Here is a 17079-nt window from a genome sequence, read left to right on the forward strand (position 1 = left end):
CCACGTACACTTACCCATGATCTATCTATCCGTTAATTTCTTCAGCTATCTCATATTTTTTATCTATTTTTTAATAGAAATCTCAACATAAATGAACGGTGCGCTGCACTGAGATTTTGTTGCGTGATGAGCTGTTGTGACTCACACAGTTGCAGTGTTCCCAGGGACCTATACGCAAGGAATAAAACACCTTACCTTAAGGCTGTACCATAACAGTATTGTACGAGATTCTGGCTCTGCCGTTCTTATTCCCCAGCAAAGAAAATTCCATGTGCTTTTGCAAAGCATAATGTAAAGTTTCAGACTGCAACTGCAAGCAACCTGATCCATTGTTACGCCGTTTCCATTCCTGAAACAGAAGTACTTTGCTAGTACTACTTGCTATTCCTGAAACAGCAGTACTCTACCATCTACGCTTTGTTCTGCAGATTCATGTGGATAGCACCTTATTTCTGAATTGATTGGAGCAACGTCTGTCACGGGCGGGCTCATTGGACCCACTTGTGGGCTGGGCCGTGGGCTGTTGCTGTTATCCAACTCGTGTGACCAAGCAGTACAAAAGGAGCAGACAACAGCAGTGCTGGCCATAGACGAACAGAACGATGAAGGCGCTCTCCTCTTCCCCATTGCTACTCCTGCCCCAAATTGCCCCAAATCCGATTCTTTAGTTCCCAGTCACCTTCTCATCTTTGATTCCGTTTCTTCTAACTGTATCAACTTATAAATGTATTCAGTGATTTAAACATCTATTTTCAGTTCAAAATAAGAACAAGATAGTTTAAAAAAACCTCAAACTGCTCAAAGCTTTAAATTAAAATTTCTTGATCGGCTTTAAGAATTTTTGGAGTCGATCGGTGTTGATCAAGTGGGTTCGTAATAACGTCCCAGCAAATTATATTCCCAGACTTCTTTTAACACGTGAAAAATCCAGATTGGACGATAAAATTCAACGCAGTTTGGTCCAAACCCAAACAACTCGTCTTTTCCTGAATAAAATTTCGCCGAACCGAGAGCAAACCACCACGAGCGCCGCGAGTCTACTCTCTACTCTGACCGCGATGAACGAACACCATTTGCGCGCAGCGCAGCCAGCAGTTGTTTTCGCGCACTCAGCTTCGACCTGACCTCCTCGCCTGCATCGATCCAACGAATAGAGCCCCACAAAATCTCGAGCCGAAGCTGCAGAAAACGCGTCGGTCGGATCCCCTCCGCCCTCCAGATCCCCACCCGGCGGCGTCCCCTACCCTCTTCGGGATCCCGGATCTGTCGCTGAGCCGCCGGCGTGCCGTGGCCGATGCGATCCTCGCTCCTGCCGCGCCGCCGGAGCCCACGACGGATCGGCTAACGCGGTAACACCTCTCGCTCCTGCCCCGCTCTCAGCTTCGGCCCGGGTCAATGGGCGCCTGCGGACTCGCCGCGCTCGTCGTGCTCCTCCTCGCTTCGGCACTGCTTCCTAGCCCTGCTGCTACGGGTAGGGTTCTGGAAGGCGAGAAGCCCAGCACCGGCGAGGTGAAAATATCCTATCATCTAAGTTAGCATGGTAGATTAGCGTTCTCGTCAAAATTTTGAAGAGAATTCGGATTCAGAGGTTGTTTGGATCTCTCCAGGGCGCTCCTGCACCCACCACCGTTGCTGCAGGCGGATCATCAAAGAGTGACGCCCCGAAGGAATCTGGGCAGTCGAAAGCTGCGGGGCAGCAGGCTGAGAGCAAGAGGCAACCGAATGCGCCGCCGCCGCCAACGACACCGAATGATTCGAAGCTACCGTCGGCAGAGAAGGGGCAGGAAGGGGGTGGCACGCAGGCTTCTGCATCGCCGCCGCCGCCACCACTGACGCAGGAGACGGATGCGCAGAAAGGGAGTCCTCCGCCGGGAGGTCCGGGACCTAACGGTGGAGGTGAAGCGAAGGGTGGCACGGATCGGGAGGACACAGGAAGCCAGGGGAAGGAAGATGCCACAGGCAAAATGAAGGAGGCCATGGAGAAGTGTGATGCGTCCCGCAAGTGTTCATTTGGAGGAGAATTTTCTGCTTGCCTTCAGGTTTCTAATAATGGTAATGCTGCTAGTTACACCGGAAATTCACTAGTATAAGTGTATAACCATTTGAGTCACTGATTTATTAATTTAACGATTCTATCCAATTTCTGTGTTAGTGATGTCTGAGTCAGAAACAAAATTGTGTTGTCTTGAATTAGTAGCTTATGAAGGTTCCATGTATCTGCTTTTAACTTTACTCAGTTTCTTTGCCAGGATAAGGATATCATAATCATTTCATGGGTTTGTTAGAATAAGCTGAATTATAAGACTGTAGCTTATTGCATTGCATATATGATTGTATGAGTACATTTTTCTTGAAGATTCTAGTCTGGAAAGACATAGTTGTACTGAATATCCCTTTTCCTTCATGGGTATGTCTTTCCTGTTCATAGTGTTGACAGTAGACCAGACATTATTTTTTGGTATCGCCCCCTACTACTTTTAGTCTCAAATCGATCATAGAAGTTTAGAACCGTAAAGGTTAGCATGGACATGAGTTGACGTGGAGATTGGTAGAAACTCAGAAACAATATGTGACTAAACAATAAGGAAACTATACTTCTGCCTATGGCATGATAGAAACCTTGGAAATTGTTTTGTATTTTTTGGACTACTTTTAGTCTTGAAAGAAGTGAAGAGAAACTTTTGTTAATCTTTGACGAGAAATGCCTCACACTATCGTCATAACTAAAGCCAGTCAAGGATGCCTCAACAAGGAGAGAAGTAATGAGATGGTTTACAGGTTTGGATATCCCTGAGCTTAGGTTTTGGAATTTTCAAAGTTTATCCAATTTCAAACTCAATATGCTCTAACCCACCACTGAATGAGGCCATAAAGTGGCTTTCACCAGTGTCACCACATATGTTATGGTTTACCCTCAACGTGTATCGTCCTACTAGAACTCTTAGTTGACATATAGTGGTTTTGCTTTCCTCATTAAGGCTTCAAGGTTATAACAGAGGTCGTTCTGAGGGAATGAAAACAGAAAAATATGGTAACAATGGCACTTAGGGATGCACCTATTTACACCTCCAAAAACTAGAAGACATCAGGCTACATACTAAATGTTTAATGGTTATTTTCAAATGTTACCGTACAGGTTTGGTAGTTTTTGTCTCCTGCTAAAACCGGTAGCTCCAACAGTGTTAACAGTCGATCAAGGCAAATATTTGTACATAAATTGATAATTTGTGGGGAATGATACAGTGTTTATCTGATAAACTACTTGATTTGTGTTGCGGTGACATTTCTCAAGACATATGAATGGGGAGGGAAATCATAGTATTGATTATGCAGCATATATATGACCTACACATTCATGCATCTAAAAAATAATCTTGTGTTTATTCTTGCAGCTTCAATTGGATCACATATTATAGTCCTGAATGAAGGGCAGAATGACATCAATGTTAATGTCAAAGCACCATCAAATATAGATATTGATAATAAGCTGCTACATCTTGCCAAAGGTGTCGTTCAACAGGTATGTAAGTTAGTTTGTCATGACATTTGCACCTCGTTTCCTTGAGTATGCTGGTAGTATGCTCTCATACTTGAAGTCAAGTTATTCCAATAGATAGTGAGAGTTACCTGAATAACCCATCAGTCTGATACTTAGGCAGCTGCTAACTGATGTCTGGGTCAAAATTGGTGATTTGTATTTTTCAAAGTTGGTTTTGCTTTAGCGCGTTACAGATTTCATGGCTCTCCATCCTCACCTCATGTGCTCATTCAGGAGTTTGTAGAAGCACGACATGATTATCTTATTCCAAAAGGATTAAATACACGTTTATCTTAATGCAATAGTGGTACCTTTCTAGGTTATTTGCAGTGTTAGTACGTGCACTGTCATTTTCAATTTTCTTGTGGATGCTAATTTTGTCCAATTTATATCATCAGGTGGGCATAACACATATCAGTCCAGATGGTGGGGATATTACATTAAATGATGGAAATGGGGACTGTGTCTTACACATAGGGCAATCAGTTTCTGATTGGCAACAGCAATTTCAGCAGTTCGCAGCATATGCAACACGTTTGAATCCAATATATGGAGCCTCTTTTTTTGTTTTCACTGTCGTTTTGGTGGGTGTCGTGTGCGCCTGCTGTAAGTTTGCAAGGAGAAGGGGCAATGATGGAGTCCCATATCAGCAGCTTGAGATGGGTGCTCAGGCACCAAACACTTCAGGGGTAGAGAACACCACAAGCACTACAGATGGCTGGGAAGACGGCTGGGATGATGACTGGGACGATGAAGAAGCACCTGCAAGACCTTCAGATAAAAAACCTGCTAGTAGTGTCTCAGCAAATGGCCTTTCTTCAAGATCTCAGACCAATAGCAAAGATGGCTGGGATGTAGATTGGGATGACTAAGCTCCAACAACAGAATTTTAAAATGTCCTTGTGAAATGACAGAGAAGATACTCCGAAGTCTGAACAACTTGCAGCCAAAAAAGATCCAACTAAACCTGGAACTGAGGGCCCGTGCTTGACAAGGCGACCCATATCCTGGAAGAGTGAAGGCTTGCATTTCTTGATACGGTTTGTACAATAGTGTTCCAATATTACTTTCTTTGTCTATGAGCTGATACACAAACTTTTAGTGGTATGAATTGTATTTTTTTTGTGGTTGTAATACAGTTTCGTAGTATATGACCAAAACATGCCTTGTCATTCTTCTGGAGAGGTAATCAATTTTTTGCATAACAATTTCCACATGGAACAAAACACATTTCTGAGCATTGGGTCTGGTTGGAAGCCGACCCTGCTGAGCTGCCATACAGTGATACAGATGCTCAATGTGCTTTCCATATGTTTGATAGAGCTTGTGATACTGCCTTCTGTTTTTTCGAACCATGACTTGTGATATTGCCTTTTGCCTATGCACATTGTATTGTTACTTTAGTGCTGTGCAGAAGCAGGAACTGGTCACAAATTAGGCCCCAGTACATGCATTCCTTTTCCCGTTTGCAGAACGCGTGGGTAAGTCTGTAATCTGGGGGTCAACACAGAATATAGACTCCTGGGTCTTCAGTCAAGTCATTCGGTTCGACCTGCACCGCTGAACTTGGCCAATGAGTAGTAACGTTGCCGTGGCTCCAAAGCTGATATCAGCACATATTAAGCTACTTGTACCCAGCACTCTCCATCTCCTTTCCGTTGTTCTAAAACATCATCCAGGATAAATGCCATCACAGAATGTCAAAGCTCACCATCTCCGAAGATAGTAACTTTGTCATCTACAGCCAAGCCACCAAATCAACGGTTTGGTCGACCCATGCCAGTACCACGTCCAAGAAGAAGACTACGGCTGTGCTCCTGGAGAATGGAGATCTCATCTTAGAGACGCATCCAACTCCTCAAACATCTTATGGCAGAGCTTTGATTACCCTGCTGATATCATGCCCCCTGGTGCAAAGTTTGGCCTAGATAAGATCACCGGTTTAAACCGCCGTCTTGTTTCCAAGAGGAGCTTGATCGACCCATCTTCTGGGTGCTATTGCCTAGAATTAGACCCTACCAGTGTTGCCCAATTTGTCTACAAACTATGCAACACGCCCATAGTGTATTGGTCTACTTTGCAATGGAATAACCAATACTTCAACTTAATTCCGGCAGGTATGATTATGTTGGAGTACAAGTTCATCAACAACGACAAAGAGGAGTACTTCCAAATGGATTCGTTACGGGAAGATATGATAATTATAAGCCTTTTCGACAAATCTGGTCAGAACAAGATGCTCATCCGGCTTGAGGACCAGCAGGATTGGGTAATAATCTCCGCCCAACCTAAAGATCAATGTGACGTATATGCTAAGGTCATTAGGGCCATTAAGGTCATTAAGGCCATTAAGGCCACATTAAGGTCCAGTTTAAGACTTGCCTACTTGCTGTTATATAAGAGGAATAGAGAAGAAAACGTTGTGAGGTTGCAGCACAAAATTCCTAGGTGTTTTCTAAGTGATTGGAGAGCTAGATCATAGTATCTTTGCACTATAAAAATATTCATGATTATTTCGATAGTGTTTTGTGTTTAAGATCAATGGTACGAAATATTTTTTTATTTTTAAACTGTTGTTTGTTAGAAGAGCGACAATAGTTTAGTTCTATAATTTTTTCAAACGAACATCTATTTTTATAACTTTTTATTTTCGAGATATAAAAAAACTCTCAGCGACCTGGCACCTGGTGGAGTTGTTGGGTTGACAAATCATTGGACCTGGGCAGGAAGATCCAGTTTATTAGGCCCATAATTCACATGGGGTGCCATAAAATATCTGATCTGTCGTGCCGGACAAGGTCTTCCTTGGGCCTTCCTGCAACCATGCATCAGTACATGCTATACAAGGCCTTATTTGGGCCCTGACCATCAGGCCTGGCACCGTACGACTTTTAGTTTTGCAACATCCGAGGCCAGGCGCCACCATGTCAAGTGAACATCCGGCCCATGGAAAACTGCAGTTCATTTAGGGCTTGGAACGTAGAAATTGTACAGGAATTAATTAAATTTTGCAAAAAAATGTAGAATTCGGGGGAAAAAAAATCCGGCGTTCAAAATGTAGAGGGCTCGAACTGGCAGCATTCGCGTATTGGGATAGCGGCCTGCTTTGGCGGCGAGGTCTGCAATTTTCTTGGAGCATTGCTGTGTCTACAATTAGCATCGACCTCTTACCTTTATACACGAAAAATAGAGATCTAGTGTTTGAAAGAATCGAATTATCGTCCGTGTGATTTGACCAGATCTTACTGTGCATTTAGGCTTTCGGAGATCGGAAAAGTGGAGATTAAATTCGGAATTTTAAACTGGAGACTTCAAGGAACAAGGAAAATCTATTATCTTAATATTTAAGGTGCAAAAGGAGCTTCCACGTTCGCTCTCAATACCATAAAATTACCATGTTAATCGGGAAAAAAGAAAAAGATCTAACCACTCATTGTTATGAACATCTAACGGTCTAAATTTATTCGAAGAGTTAACAAAAGAAAAAAATTAAGATCTAGACCACAAATTTTTGTAATCAAAGAGTCCAAGTTCGATGTTGATTTCTTTTTTGACGGTAAGCACATGTAACTGAATTGGTTTCAGAGTCCAAGTTCTGTTGCTTTCTTTTTTAACGGTAAGGAAAATGTGTAAACAAAGAGTCCAAGTTCGATCGTGCTAATTTTGTTTGACGGTAGACATGTATTCGAATCGGTTTCAGAGTATGATATGGTTGGAAGGATGTTTGGTTGAGAGGCCTATATATTAAAAAAGATATGACGAAATTCTACATTGCTTTTATTTCTCCGTCAACCTGCATTGGTGCTGCAGGTTTCTTGCTAGGTATTCGTAATCTTTGTCGACTCTTATTGGTTATGCATTACGGAAGTATCTGAAAGTTTCGCTTCCTTGCTGAGTTTTTATTGACCTGTATTGGTTCTGCATTGTAGAAGAATCAGTCAGATTATTTTTGTCAGATTGGTTTTTGTGTCGGTTTTTCTGAATCTCACCTCTGTCCAAGTTTTTCGCCGGAATCAACCTGGCTGCACCACCACCATCTGGCTGCTATGGTATAGCATCCTGATCAGCTGGCTGTTTGGTGGTCTTCCAGCTTCTGCCTGTTGACTGGTAAGTTTATTTGAATAAGTAAAAGATGAATTCTCTAAAATTAGTTTTGACAAAAAATTAGACGCAAATTTACTTACTCATAGATGTATTTTGCCTTTAGCATTCTGACTCTGAAACATATGTTAATCATTGTAGTAACTTGACAACTTCAATGTTTAATTACTCATAGCTGTATACTGCCAACGCTTTGCGGCCTGGCCGGCCTCCGAGAGTCCGGGCACTGACGGAGTGCCGGAGAACAAGAAAACAATTCCATCTATGATGGCATTGCCCTTCCTGTTCGTTTAGCATTGCTGGCCCCTTTCGTTTCTTGCTTTTGCATCTCAGGAATTTTGGAAAAAAATGAAGTATAGTATTTAGCCCTTTGAACATCAGCATTCCTTTGTAATTGATCTCCATTCATTCACTCAGAGGTCATGTAATAGCATATAAAGCAAAAGTGTGTTTGTACGGTTAGAAAACCTATAAATGCTTAGAATTCTTCTAACTATTAAGCGCAAACATATTGAAATTCAGTTTTGCAAATAAACTGAATTTCAATATGGTGGTGAATAGCTGGTGTAGCTGTGTTCCGGTTGCCCAGTTAGCTGCCTCATTGATGCATTCTATCCATTCTTTATCGTCATCAAGGAATCCCATCGCCTGGCATGCTAGAAGAAAAAGCCATACTATGCCCAAGAAATGAAACAAACAAGGAGATAATGAGTACATTATAAGCCAAATAGAAGGTGAAGAAGTAACATACCATAGCTCCGACACCGTTTGCGAAGCAACATCAAACAGTAACGAAATGGAGCATATGTACCCTACGGAATTTCTCAACAGCTTGAAGTTCCGTGGAATACCAAACCATGAGCTGAAGCTGAAAGTTGGCTTGCCGATGATGCTCCTTCGAAACATCAACCGGTCAGCAGGTTTATGCAATGGAACAAGAATGACAATCACTCAACTTGAAAATAAATACATCGAGGCAAAAATAATTACAGGAACACATGTGGGCGATAAAGTATACATACTCGAATCATCATGTCACCAAACGATTCTAAGTGGCCTTTCATGCTGAAAAGAAGACAATATCCTTTATCAGTCTTCTTCGCAATGACAATCAATAAGAGCCAATGTCAGTCACTAAACAAAATCGGGCTATATTTACTTAAACAGGTATTTTGTCATGGACAACTATATGTGGCGTTATCTAGAGTCATGAACAAAAAATGACTAAAGGTGCTAATCAACGACATGGAATGTCCAGGTGAAGATACAGCAAAAAACATTGTGCACAAAGAGATGTTCTGATTAATTTTCATCGGGGAAACACAAAAGGCATCATCAATCTCAAACAAAAAAGGTAACAATTTCAAATATTCATAAATTAATATCTGTTAGCAATGAACTTGAAAACTAAATATTTCAACATACCTATAGTCATAACAACATCATAACGGCCAACAAAAATCTTTATCAAGTGCTGCATGAAGTTTGTACCAGTACTATATGTAGTGCTTGCACCATAACGATGGTCACCTGAAAAACAATAACATAATTTCATGTATTTGCAGGCACTGCAAAAAGACTAAAAAATTTGAAAAGAGAAAGAAAACAAAAACTAGGAACCTGCAAAACAATGATACGCAGCAACCACATGAGGAATTAGCGGTTGAAGAGTAATTACCTTCAGCTCTGTGAGGTTCTTGCTTCCTTTAAATGTCTCCATAATACTCCCAATCAGATTGTTATTATGCAATATGAGTGACTGCAGATTGTTATAGGAATGAATAACATTCCTATATTATAAGTCCACATATAATATTTACACCAAAATAATATATAATCCATGCATGAAAAACTAAGTGTTCTAATTATTGATACTACTTATGCTACAATTACAATTTTAAAAAATATTCATTTAACCTTGGCAATATATTCTAAGAGAAAAATCTTATCTAGCCACGCAATTTGCGCGGGCCTCCTCGCTAGTATCACAGAAAAGCCAAACCGGACGGCCATTTGCGTCGGCCAGCCAGCATTAAATCCTGCGTTTTACTTCCCTCTAGGAAAGAAAGAGCTCGAGATCCTCTGACGTTAGGCCTCTCTGGTGTTGCTACAGTACCCTCTGACTTCATTTATTTGCAGCTGTCCGATCCGGGATGAACGAAGCAGATGAACGTCACAGGATCCGGTTCCGGTGTTCACCTTGTGATCATTTGGTCAGTATCACACAGCTACACCTCGCTTTCCAAACACATGAAACCATTTGCGCAACAAAAAACAGGGAAAGGAAAAACCAAGATCCTGCTGGGATTACAGAGAGAAAAGGGGTAGAGGGGCAGACGGAAACAGCCACAAGGATCAATAACGGTGGGTCAGAAGATCAGCAGAGAACGATGGGCGTAGAGAGATCGATGAGGAAACCGCGGAGGAGCTCAGGCCTATCATCTTTTCTGCGAGTTTATGGAGGCAGCGGCGGCGGCGACGGCGGCAGGTTTGGGTGGAAAGACGAGCACATTGGCGTCTTTTATAGAGCTGGGACGGCTAGGGCACAAATCAGGGATCAGCCGTGGTTCCTTGCAGAAGGCCGAAATGGATTATTTGGGCTGGTAAGAGCCCACGCCTTTGAGGATTGCAACAAAAAAATATCTCAAATTTAACCAGAAGAATTCGGGTGCGTTTGGTTTTATGGCAAAAACTGTCCTAGCAAGGATAGCTACTTGGCAACGTTACAAAAATCTGGCTTCTGAGGGCAAGCTAGCTTGCGGCGGCAAGGAACGGCTCGGCGAGCCAAATTCGCTTTCCCTCGACGACAAGTGGTTGAGAACGTAGCATTGCTTGCGGTTACACCTACGAACCAAACATGACTACTCGCTTATCAAGATATTGCCCGTACTAGCTAGGAATAGCTAGCCTTGCTAGACAATATATATTAGAGATTTCCACTAACAAAAAGAACAAGAAGAAATCCAGTAGCTCCTGCTGTGCCAGAAATCCAAGATAATTCTTTGTTATTATAGGCGTTGAAAAAGAATGCAAAAAATATTTAGAGAACAAGAATGCAAAATGAGGAGGATAATTTTCAAGATTCCAAATGAACAAAAATTAAACATGAATTTACCCATTTTTTTCTGAACATAATAGGTGTATCTACACTTGAGTTTTGGTGTGTGCACTTGTACATTTCCAAAAGTTCAGAAGAAGCTGCGCAGATGAAGATGGAAAACGCTCAACATCGGTCAGTAGCGTCGGCTCTGCAGCAGCAGGCTCGGAGAACTGTATCCCAACGCGACGTGCAGCGGCTGCGGCGGCAGCTCCTGCGCACCGGCGCCACTCAGGCCACTGTTGCAGCTGCCAGAGTCGGACGCCCGCGGCGCGGACGACGTCCGAGTCGTCTGGTGAGCCAAGGCAGCAAAGCCCGCTGCCACCCTCACCTCCAGCACTGCCTCGCAGCCGCCGCACCTCAGCCTGGCGACCTTCCTCCGTGACGGCAGCACAATCGTCGGCGTCTGCAGCAGCTCGGAGCAGCCTAGGCAGACTGCGAACGGCGCGCCGCCCAGGACCGGGCGGCAGTGGTGCTTCTGCCGTTCGCTGTGGCCACCGCTGGATGACCACGAGAATCCGGTGCTGCTCGCCTTACGGTGCAGGCCTTGTTCCACGGGCGGCAGCGCCCGCGGGAGATGCGACTCCAGCCGATGGAAGAGGCGGGCGTTGCGCCGCGCCTCCGCTCTCCCACTGCTCGATGCCGGTACGACGGCGGCGATCAAGCCGCGGAGTTTGTCCAGCGCGAGGAGCAGTTCCCTGTGGAACTCCGGGTCCGTCAGCGGCGACGCCGAAACGCCGGACTGCTCCGGCCAGGACAAGCCAATCGACATGTGGAGCTCTTGTAATCTCAGGAATGATCGCCGGCGCTGCTGCCCCCACCGCTCGCACGCGTTTGTTGTCGTGGAGGATTCCTCCCCCGTTTCCGAATCCGTTGACATGAACACGCCGTAACGCAGAACACTCGAGTCAGAGCTGGACGGGCGCCTCGTCCGTCGAGACAACAGCCGGAGCTCATCTTGCTCATTTGAGCCAATGCGGTGATCGTCGCATCGAGCACTAAGAGGGACGCCATTGTTCAGAGGATGGCCGACCCGAGCTGGACTGAATCCTCCGTTTGGGCACGGTGACGACGAGGAGGAAGATGCAGGTGCAACGTCCTGGCTGTGCGCGTTGAAGTCGGAACAAGAAGTGGAGCTGCTGAACAACAGAGGCTGGTCGCCGTCGCCATCGAGAACCGAAGCCTGCTTGTGACAAGCGTTGAGCACGTCGGAGAACACCGACACGGTGTCAGCCGAGAGGATCTCCAGCCTGTTCAGCGCATGGTCGGTTTCGTTCCTCGGCTCAGGGTTCTTGCCTGCCGTGCAGAACAGGAAGGAGGTAGAGGGCATCAGAATATCAGATACGTGCGGGACAGGAACAAAACCTCATATTGTGTTGCGCTGAGATTGCAGGTTCTTGCAGCACCTCTGATCGGAGTGCGGCATTTGCTGCAGTAGTAGATGACTTCATTGGGGTTCCGGTAGAACATGGCGCGGCAGTATGGGCACCGGCCGAACCGCATTCTGATCTCTCCCGACTCCATCGTCGCCGCGGTTTTCCTATGAAATGTTCAGAGTTTTGTCAGGGAAGGCTCATGGCAAGGTTACGTGCACTTGGTTCCAGACTTCAGAGCTTTCAGAAAGCCGGGGGTTATCAGAGTTCGTAGGCATTTCTCAACAGACTACGATTTGATCAGTGAAAAATATATATGAAATACGCCTTGATCTAGGACTTCCATTGGAGAACAACTGTACGTATGTAGCTTGTGAACGGAGCATTGCCTAGTTAGTTAGGCCTTTGTGATGGAACCTGTCTACACCAGACTCAACAATGGTGCTCACGTTTATAAAATTGATATATATATATATATATATATATAGGAAAACTAGTACATACTCCTGGGTGTATGTACTCCCACCTCTCATATACCACTTTTACACGTGTGTTATACTTCTTTATCACTTTAAATATACTTCATTAGTAATTATAAGATATTACAATACAAATCACACGAATTTTTTTATGAAATTCCATGATTTTTATCTTAATTTGCGTATATACTTCTTTTATGTATAAAAAAGAGTATATAGCAAAAATGAAAGGCTAACATTGAATTTTTTTTCATACAACTCATATTGGGGTATCTTAGAATTAGTATTAGAGTATACTAAAAATGATAAAAGAGTATAAAGTGTTTGTTTAGATGGTATATTGCATATGGGAGTACATACTCCTAGGAGTATAGAATATATATATATATATATATATATATATATATATATATATATATATATATAGAGAGAGAGAGAGAGAGAGAGAGAGAGAGAGAGAGAGAGAGAGAGAGAGAGAGATCAGAAGTTGTACTTGATCTAAAAAAACGTTCGTAGCTTACAGCTCAGAACTTTAGGGTTCAGACTAATGCACCGGTGCACCCGGCAAGGTTCAAAGTCTACCACTACCAATATGTTTAGGTTACTATTTGCTGAGACTCTTCAACAGCCCATTATAGAAATGACCGCTTCGTTCGAGGAAAGTTTCTGATCATTTCCAAACAAAAGCTGGCAATTAACCGTGCAACAGAAACAAAGAAATGCCATGAACTAACCTGGAGCTGCTATTAAATGTCATGGACTGTACGTCTGACAAACTTCAAACAAGGCATCGAAAACGGAGAAGAAGAAAAGGAAATTCATGTTTGCTGAAATGAACTTAACATAGAGAGAATGCACATCTGAAACATCGCATGAAATTACTATAGCTAGTCTTTTCAGGGACAAGCATCTCATGGGCTCACTATTCAGGATCGTCTGTTGGACAAACTTATTGCAAAACAACATGAAAATAACAAGAATTACAATACCAAATGTCAAATCGTTTCATAAAACAAAAAACAAATGTCAAAGCACAAATAAGAGACGGCAACGAAAGAACAGACAAACGTACCTGGCTATCAAAATCTTCAGAATCCTCTTCACCTGTCTGAAACTTCCAGGCAACAAGAATACGAATGTTAGGATGTCTGAAACTTCCAGGCAAAGGAAGATCTTGGAGGAGGGACAACACGGAGTAAGTGTATTATTATTTCTTGAGCCAGCAAAGACACAGCAAACCGAGGAAATATTTTAGTTCAGCTTGCTGCTTAAGAATGTGGGATATATGCAGAGTATGACCCTTGCGAGAAAAAAAGGTCGGAGACATCTTCTTTCAGATTGTCGATCTGGTTTTAGAATGTATTTTGAAATGTAGGGATCCTCTGAAAGTTTCTCAAAATTTTCACACGAAGTGTTGGAATCAGGTTGAGCTAAACTCCAGTCAGCCAGGGCCTATTCGTTTCCGCCTGCATGGGCCGAAAACACTCAACCTGATTCAGAAAAACACGTATAATCAGTGGCGGATCCAGCGCTAAAAATTAGGAGAGTTCAATTTCTTCTTCTTCCTCTTTCCCCTCCTCTTTTTTTCTCTACCTCCTCCTCTTCTCTTCTTCTTCCATGCCAAAAAATTGTAGAGGGGCTTAGAGGGACTCTCAAGTGTTCCCGGGGTGGAGGCTCAAACCCCTGGATCTGCCCATGCATATAATGACATAAATGTTTTTTTTGAGTTGGTAATTTTTCATAAAAAGAATCATGAACTAAGTAAAGTCAAAGAAAAAAAAGTAATGAGTAAATAAGAAGGAAACACACTTAAAACAAAAAAGAAAAGAAGAGAATACCTTGGTTGGAATAGTCAAACCGCTTAAATGGATTGCGCTTACACATTACATAATCTGAAAAATACTTGTTGGCCGAACATCACGTTACCTCGGCCGAATAGCACACTTGGGCTATAGAGTGGGAGCATGTATGTTTAGGTGGGGTGTGCTGTGGGCGGTTGGCTGGATTGACGAGCAGATATAAATGTTTGTTTGAAACCTGTTGGAATTGATCTCAGGCCCCTCTCCCCTCACAACTCCTAACCGACGACCGACAAAAGAGGGGGAGTTCCGTTCTCTCACGTGCTCTTATTGGGAGCGCAACCAACTCTTAGTTGCGGTCCCATCCCATGCCGCACAATATAAATAGAGAGGGGATGACGGCGCTTGGCCGATAAGTGTGTTCGTGCTAGGTTTTGATACCACCATATTCGCATCCAAAAACTGGTCTTGACGTGCACAACAGCGGGGTGAAGACCGCCGCCTCCATCGTCATCCTCACCACCACGCCGATGACTACATCAACGCGCTTCACTAGGCCTAGCTACCACTACATCGCCTAGCCCGGTCATCTCCATCACGCTGGCACTGCACCTCACCATCAACACCCATCAAGATGGCGTCACCGAATTCGGGTAACCAATCATGCTTCCGCTCTAATGTTTCGTGTTTGATCCTATGGCTAGCATCATGTCAATTAGATGAGAATTAAGGTCTAACATTTGGTAACAGAGCCTAACTAGCCTTAATCAAACCGAATTATGTTAATGATGTTGTATTATGATCGGATGACACCAATTAGTAGTTAATTAGTCTTAATTTTGATCAGTTTAAGTGTATTGATGATCAATTATGTATTTTAAGTTCATATTAGGCTCGGGTTAATGCTCATGATCATGAATTAGGGTGTTTAAGTCTCGGTTTGACCTATTTTAACCCTAATTAGACTTGGGCTAATTAGATTGGGATAAGTTCAAGTGTGCATGTTCATGATTTAGGGGTTTTAGCTTCGGATTAGGTGTTTTTCATGCATACATGCATGTGTTCATGCGTTTATGTGTTAATTAGCTTGGATTGAGGGCTTGTGGGCATGCTTTCAGCCTCGGGCAGCATGTAGAAGGAGGGGAGAGGTCAACTTAAGAAAACCCCATATTTTCCCCTTTTGCCTGAAACCCTAGATCCCTAGTCCGAGCGTAATTCCTATTGGGAACCACCCAAACCCTAAAATCATGAATCCTAGAACTAATGAAGGTGGGTTTACTCACAATTTTGTGGTGTTTTTTGGTCGCCGTCGGGCCACTGGAGTTGCTTCGTCCCTGCCTTCGGCAACAGTCGCGTGTGTATCCTCCTGCCTGGACCTCCTCGTGCCATGTCATCTTCTTGCGTGCACTCTAGATCCATCGGAGCACATCCCTTTTTCCGCCGCACGTGCTCGCCGCCCTCATGAAACCACCGAGGATCGGGTCGACGGAGCCATGCGCCACTGCACGCGTGCTCCGGTGAACCGACCCATGAGGGATCCATCTTGTCCCTGCTCTCCTCTCGTTCTCTCTCATTTTTGGGCTGGCGGCTTGCCGTCGCTGAAGTATTCACGGACCGCCTCTCTCTCTCTCTCTCTCTCTCTCTCTCTCTCTCTCTCTCTCTCTCTCTCTCTCTCTCTCAGGTGCGGGTAGATAAATCGGGGAACGAGGGAAGAAATGGAGTTAGGGTTTGGGAACCGATGCTCGGTGCGGTTTTGTTATGACCGAATCCGCCGGACAACCGTCGGATCGAATCGGGCGGCCGAGATCTCTCGTGCGAGTTGATTAGGTTGGCGACGCGATCTCAGGCCGGCATGGGTGTTGACGCGCCTTTGGGCCATGCGTTCGCTAGACTAGGCCAGCGCTCGCAACGCTGGGCCGCACGCGGTCAAGCACAAGTTATGGGCCAAGCGGCTGAAAAGGCCGGCTAGGCCATTTTTAAAAGAATGTTGGGCTTTCTTTTAATGAGATTTTCCAGTGAATTTTAAGGTTTTCTATTTATGCACTGGATTTATTAATGATTATCACCCAAATAAATGATTTATAATGTACAAAAATTCACGATGGCCCAAATAAATAATGTTTAATGCATTCAATTTTTCCCAGTGAACTTAATGTTTTCCTTTTATGCATTGGTTTAATTGACTAATGTGGCCCAAATAATGAAATTTTATACACCGAAATTTACGACCATTTCTTTGGGTGAATTGGAACCAACAGCAAAATTTATTTAGAGAAGTTTGATGTTATTTTTGGCCAAAATGTTGTATACTGACCAATGTTGTTGTGATCATGTGCTAAATTTTATGAAGATCCATAATTACTTTCTGACCAACATTGATTATAATTATGTGCCATTTATGAATTATTGAATTCTTTTCCATTTTCTGTCCAACGGTGATACGGATTGGAATCTAGCTTTGCATGTTTTTAATTAGACCAACGTAGGGTTAATTTCGTGAAAATATTATTTCATGATGATTCTTTAATCTTGTCAAATCTTTTTTCAGCTCTTAATGCTTCCTCTATTGCCGCCACAATTGATGGCATAGATCAACTTACGGGAAACAACTTTCCCGCTTGAAAAGCTAAAGTTACAATTATCCTTGGTGTTTTGGACCTTGACTATGCACTCAGGGTTGATACTCCCACTG

General features: G+C 43.5%; 2 protein-coding genes across 2 annotated transcripts; one reads left to right on the plus strand and one right to left on the minus strand.

Moving 5' to 3' along the window:
• Positions 1-990: 990 nt before the first annotated feature.
• LOC133884765 (uncharacterized) lies at positions 991-4905 on the plus strand. The gene is made up of 4 exons (XM_062324313.1): positions 991-1509; positions 1608-2052; positions 3393-3520; positions 3937-4905. Exons 1-4 carry the CDS (start codon positions 1396-1398, stop codon positions 4408-4410), a joined length of 1161 nt encoding a protein of 386 aa, XP_062180297.1. The 5' UTR covers positions 991-1395; the 3' UTR covers positions 4411-4905.
• Positions 4906-10872: 5967 nt separating this feature from the next.
• On the minus strand, positions 10873-12260 carry LOC133884119 (uncharacterized). The gene is made up of 2 exons (XM_062323488.1): positions 12143-12260; positions 10873-12032 (listed from the first exon to the last, which is right to left on the minus strand). The coding sequence occupies exons 1-2, from the start codon at positions 12258-12260 to the stop codon at positions 10873-10875; spliced, it is 1278 nt and encodes a 425-aa protein (XP_062179472.1).
• Positions 12261-17079: the final 4819 nt, after the last annotated feature.

Source organism: Phragmites australis, chromosome 11 (assembly GCF_958298935.1).
Source record: "Phragmites australis chromosome 11, lpPhrAust1.1, whole genome shotgun sequence".
NCBI classification, from domain to species: domain Eukaryota; kingdom Viridiplantae; phylum Streptophyta; class Magnoliopsida; order Poales; family Poaceae; genus Phragmites; species Phragmites australis.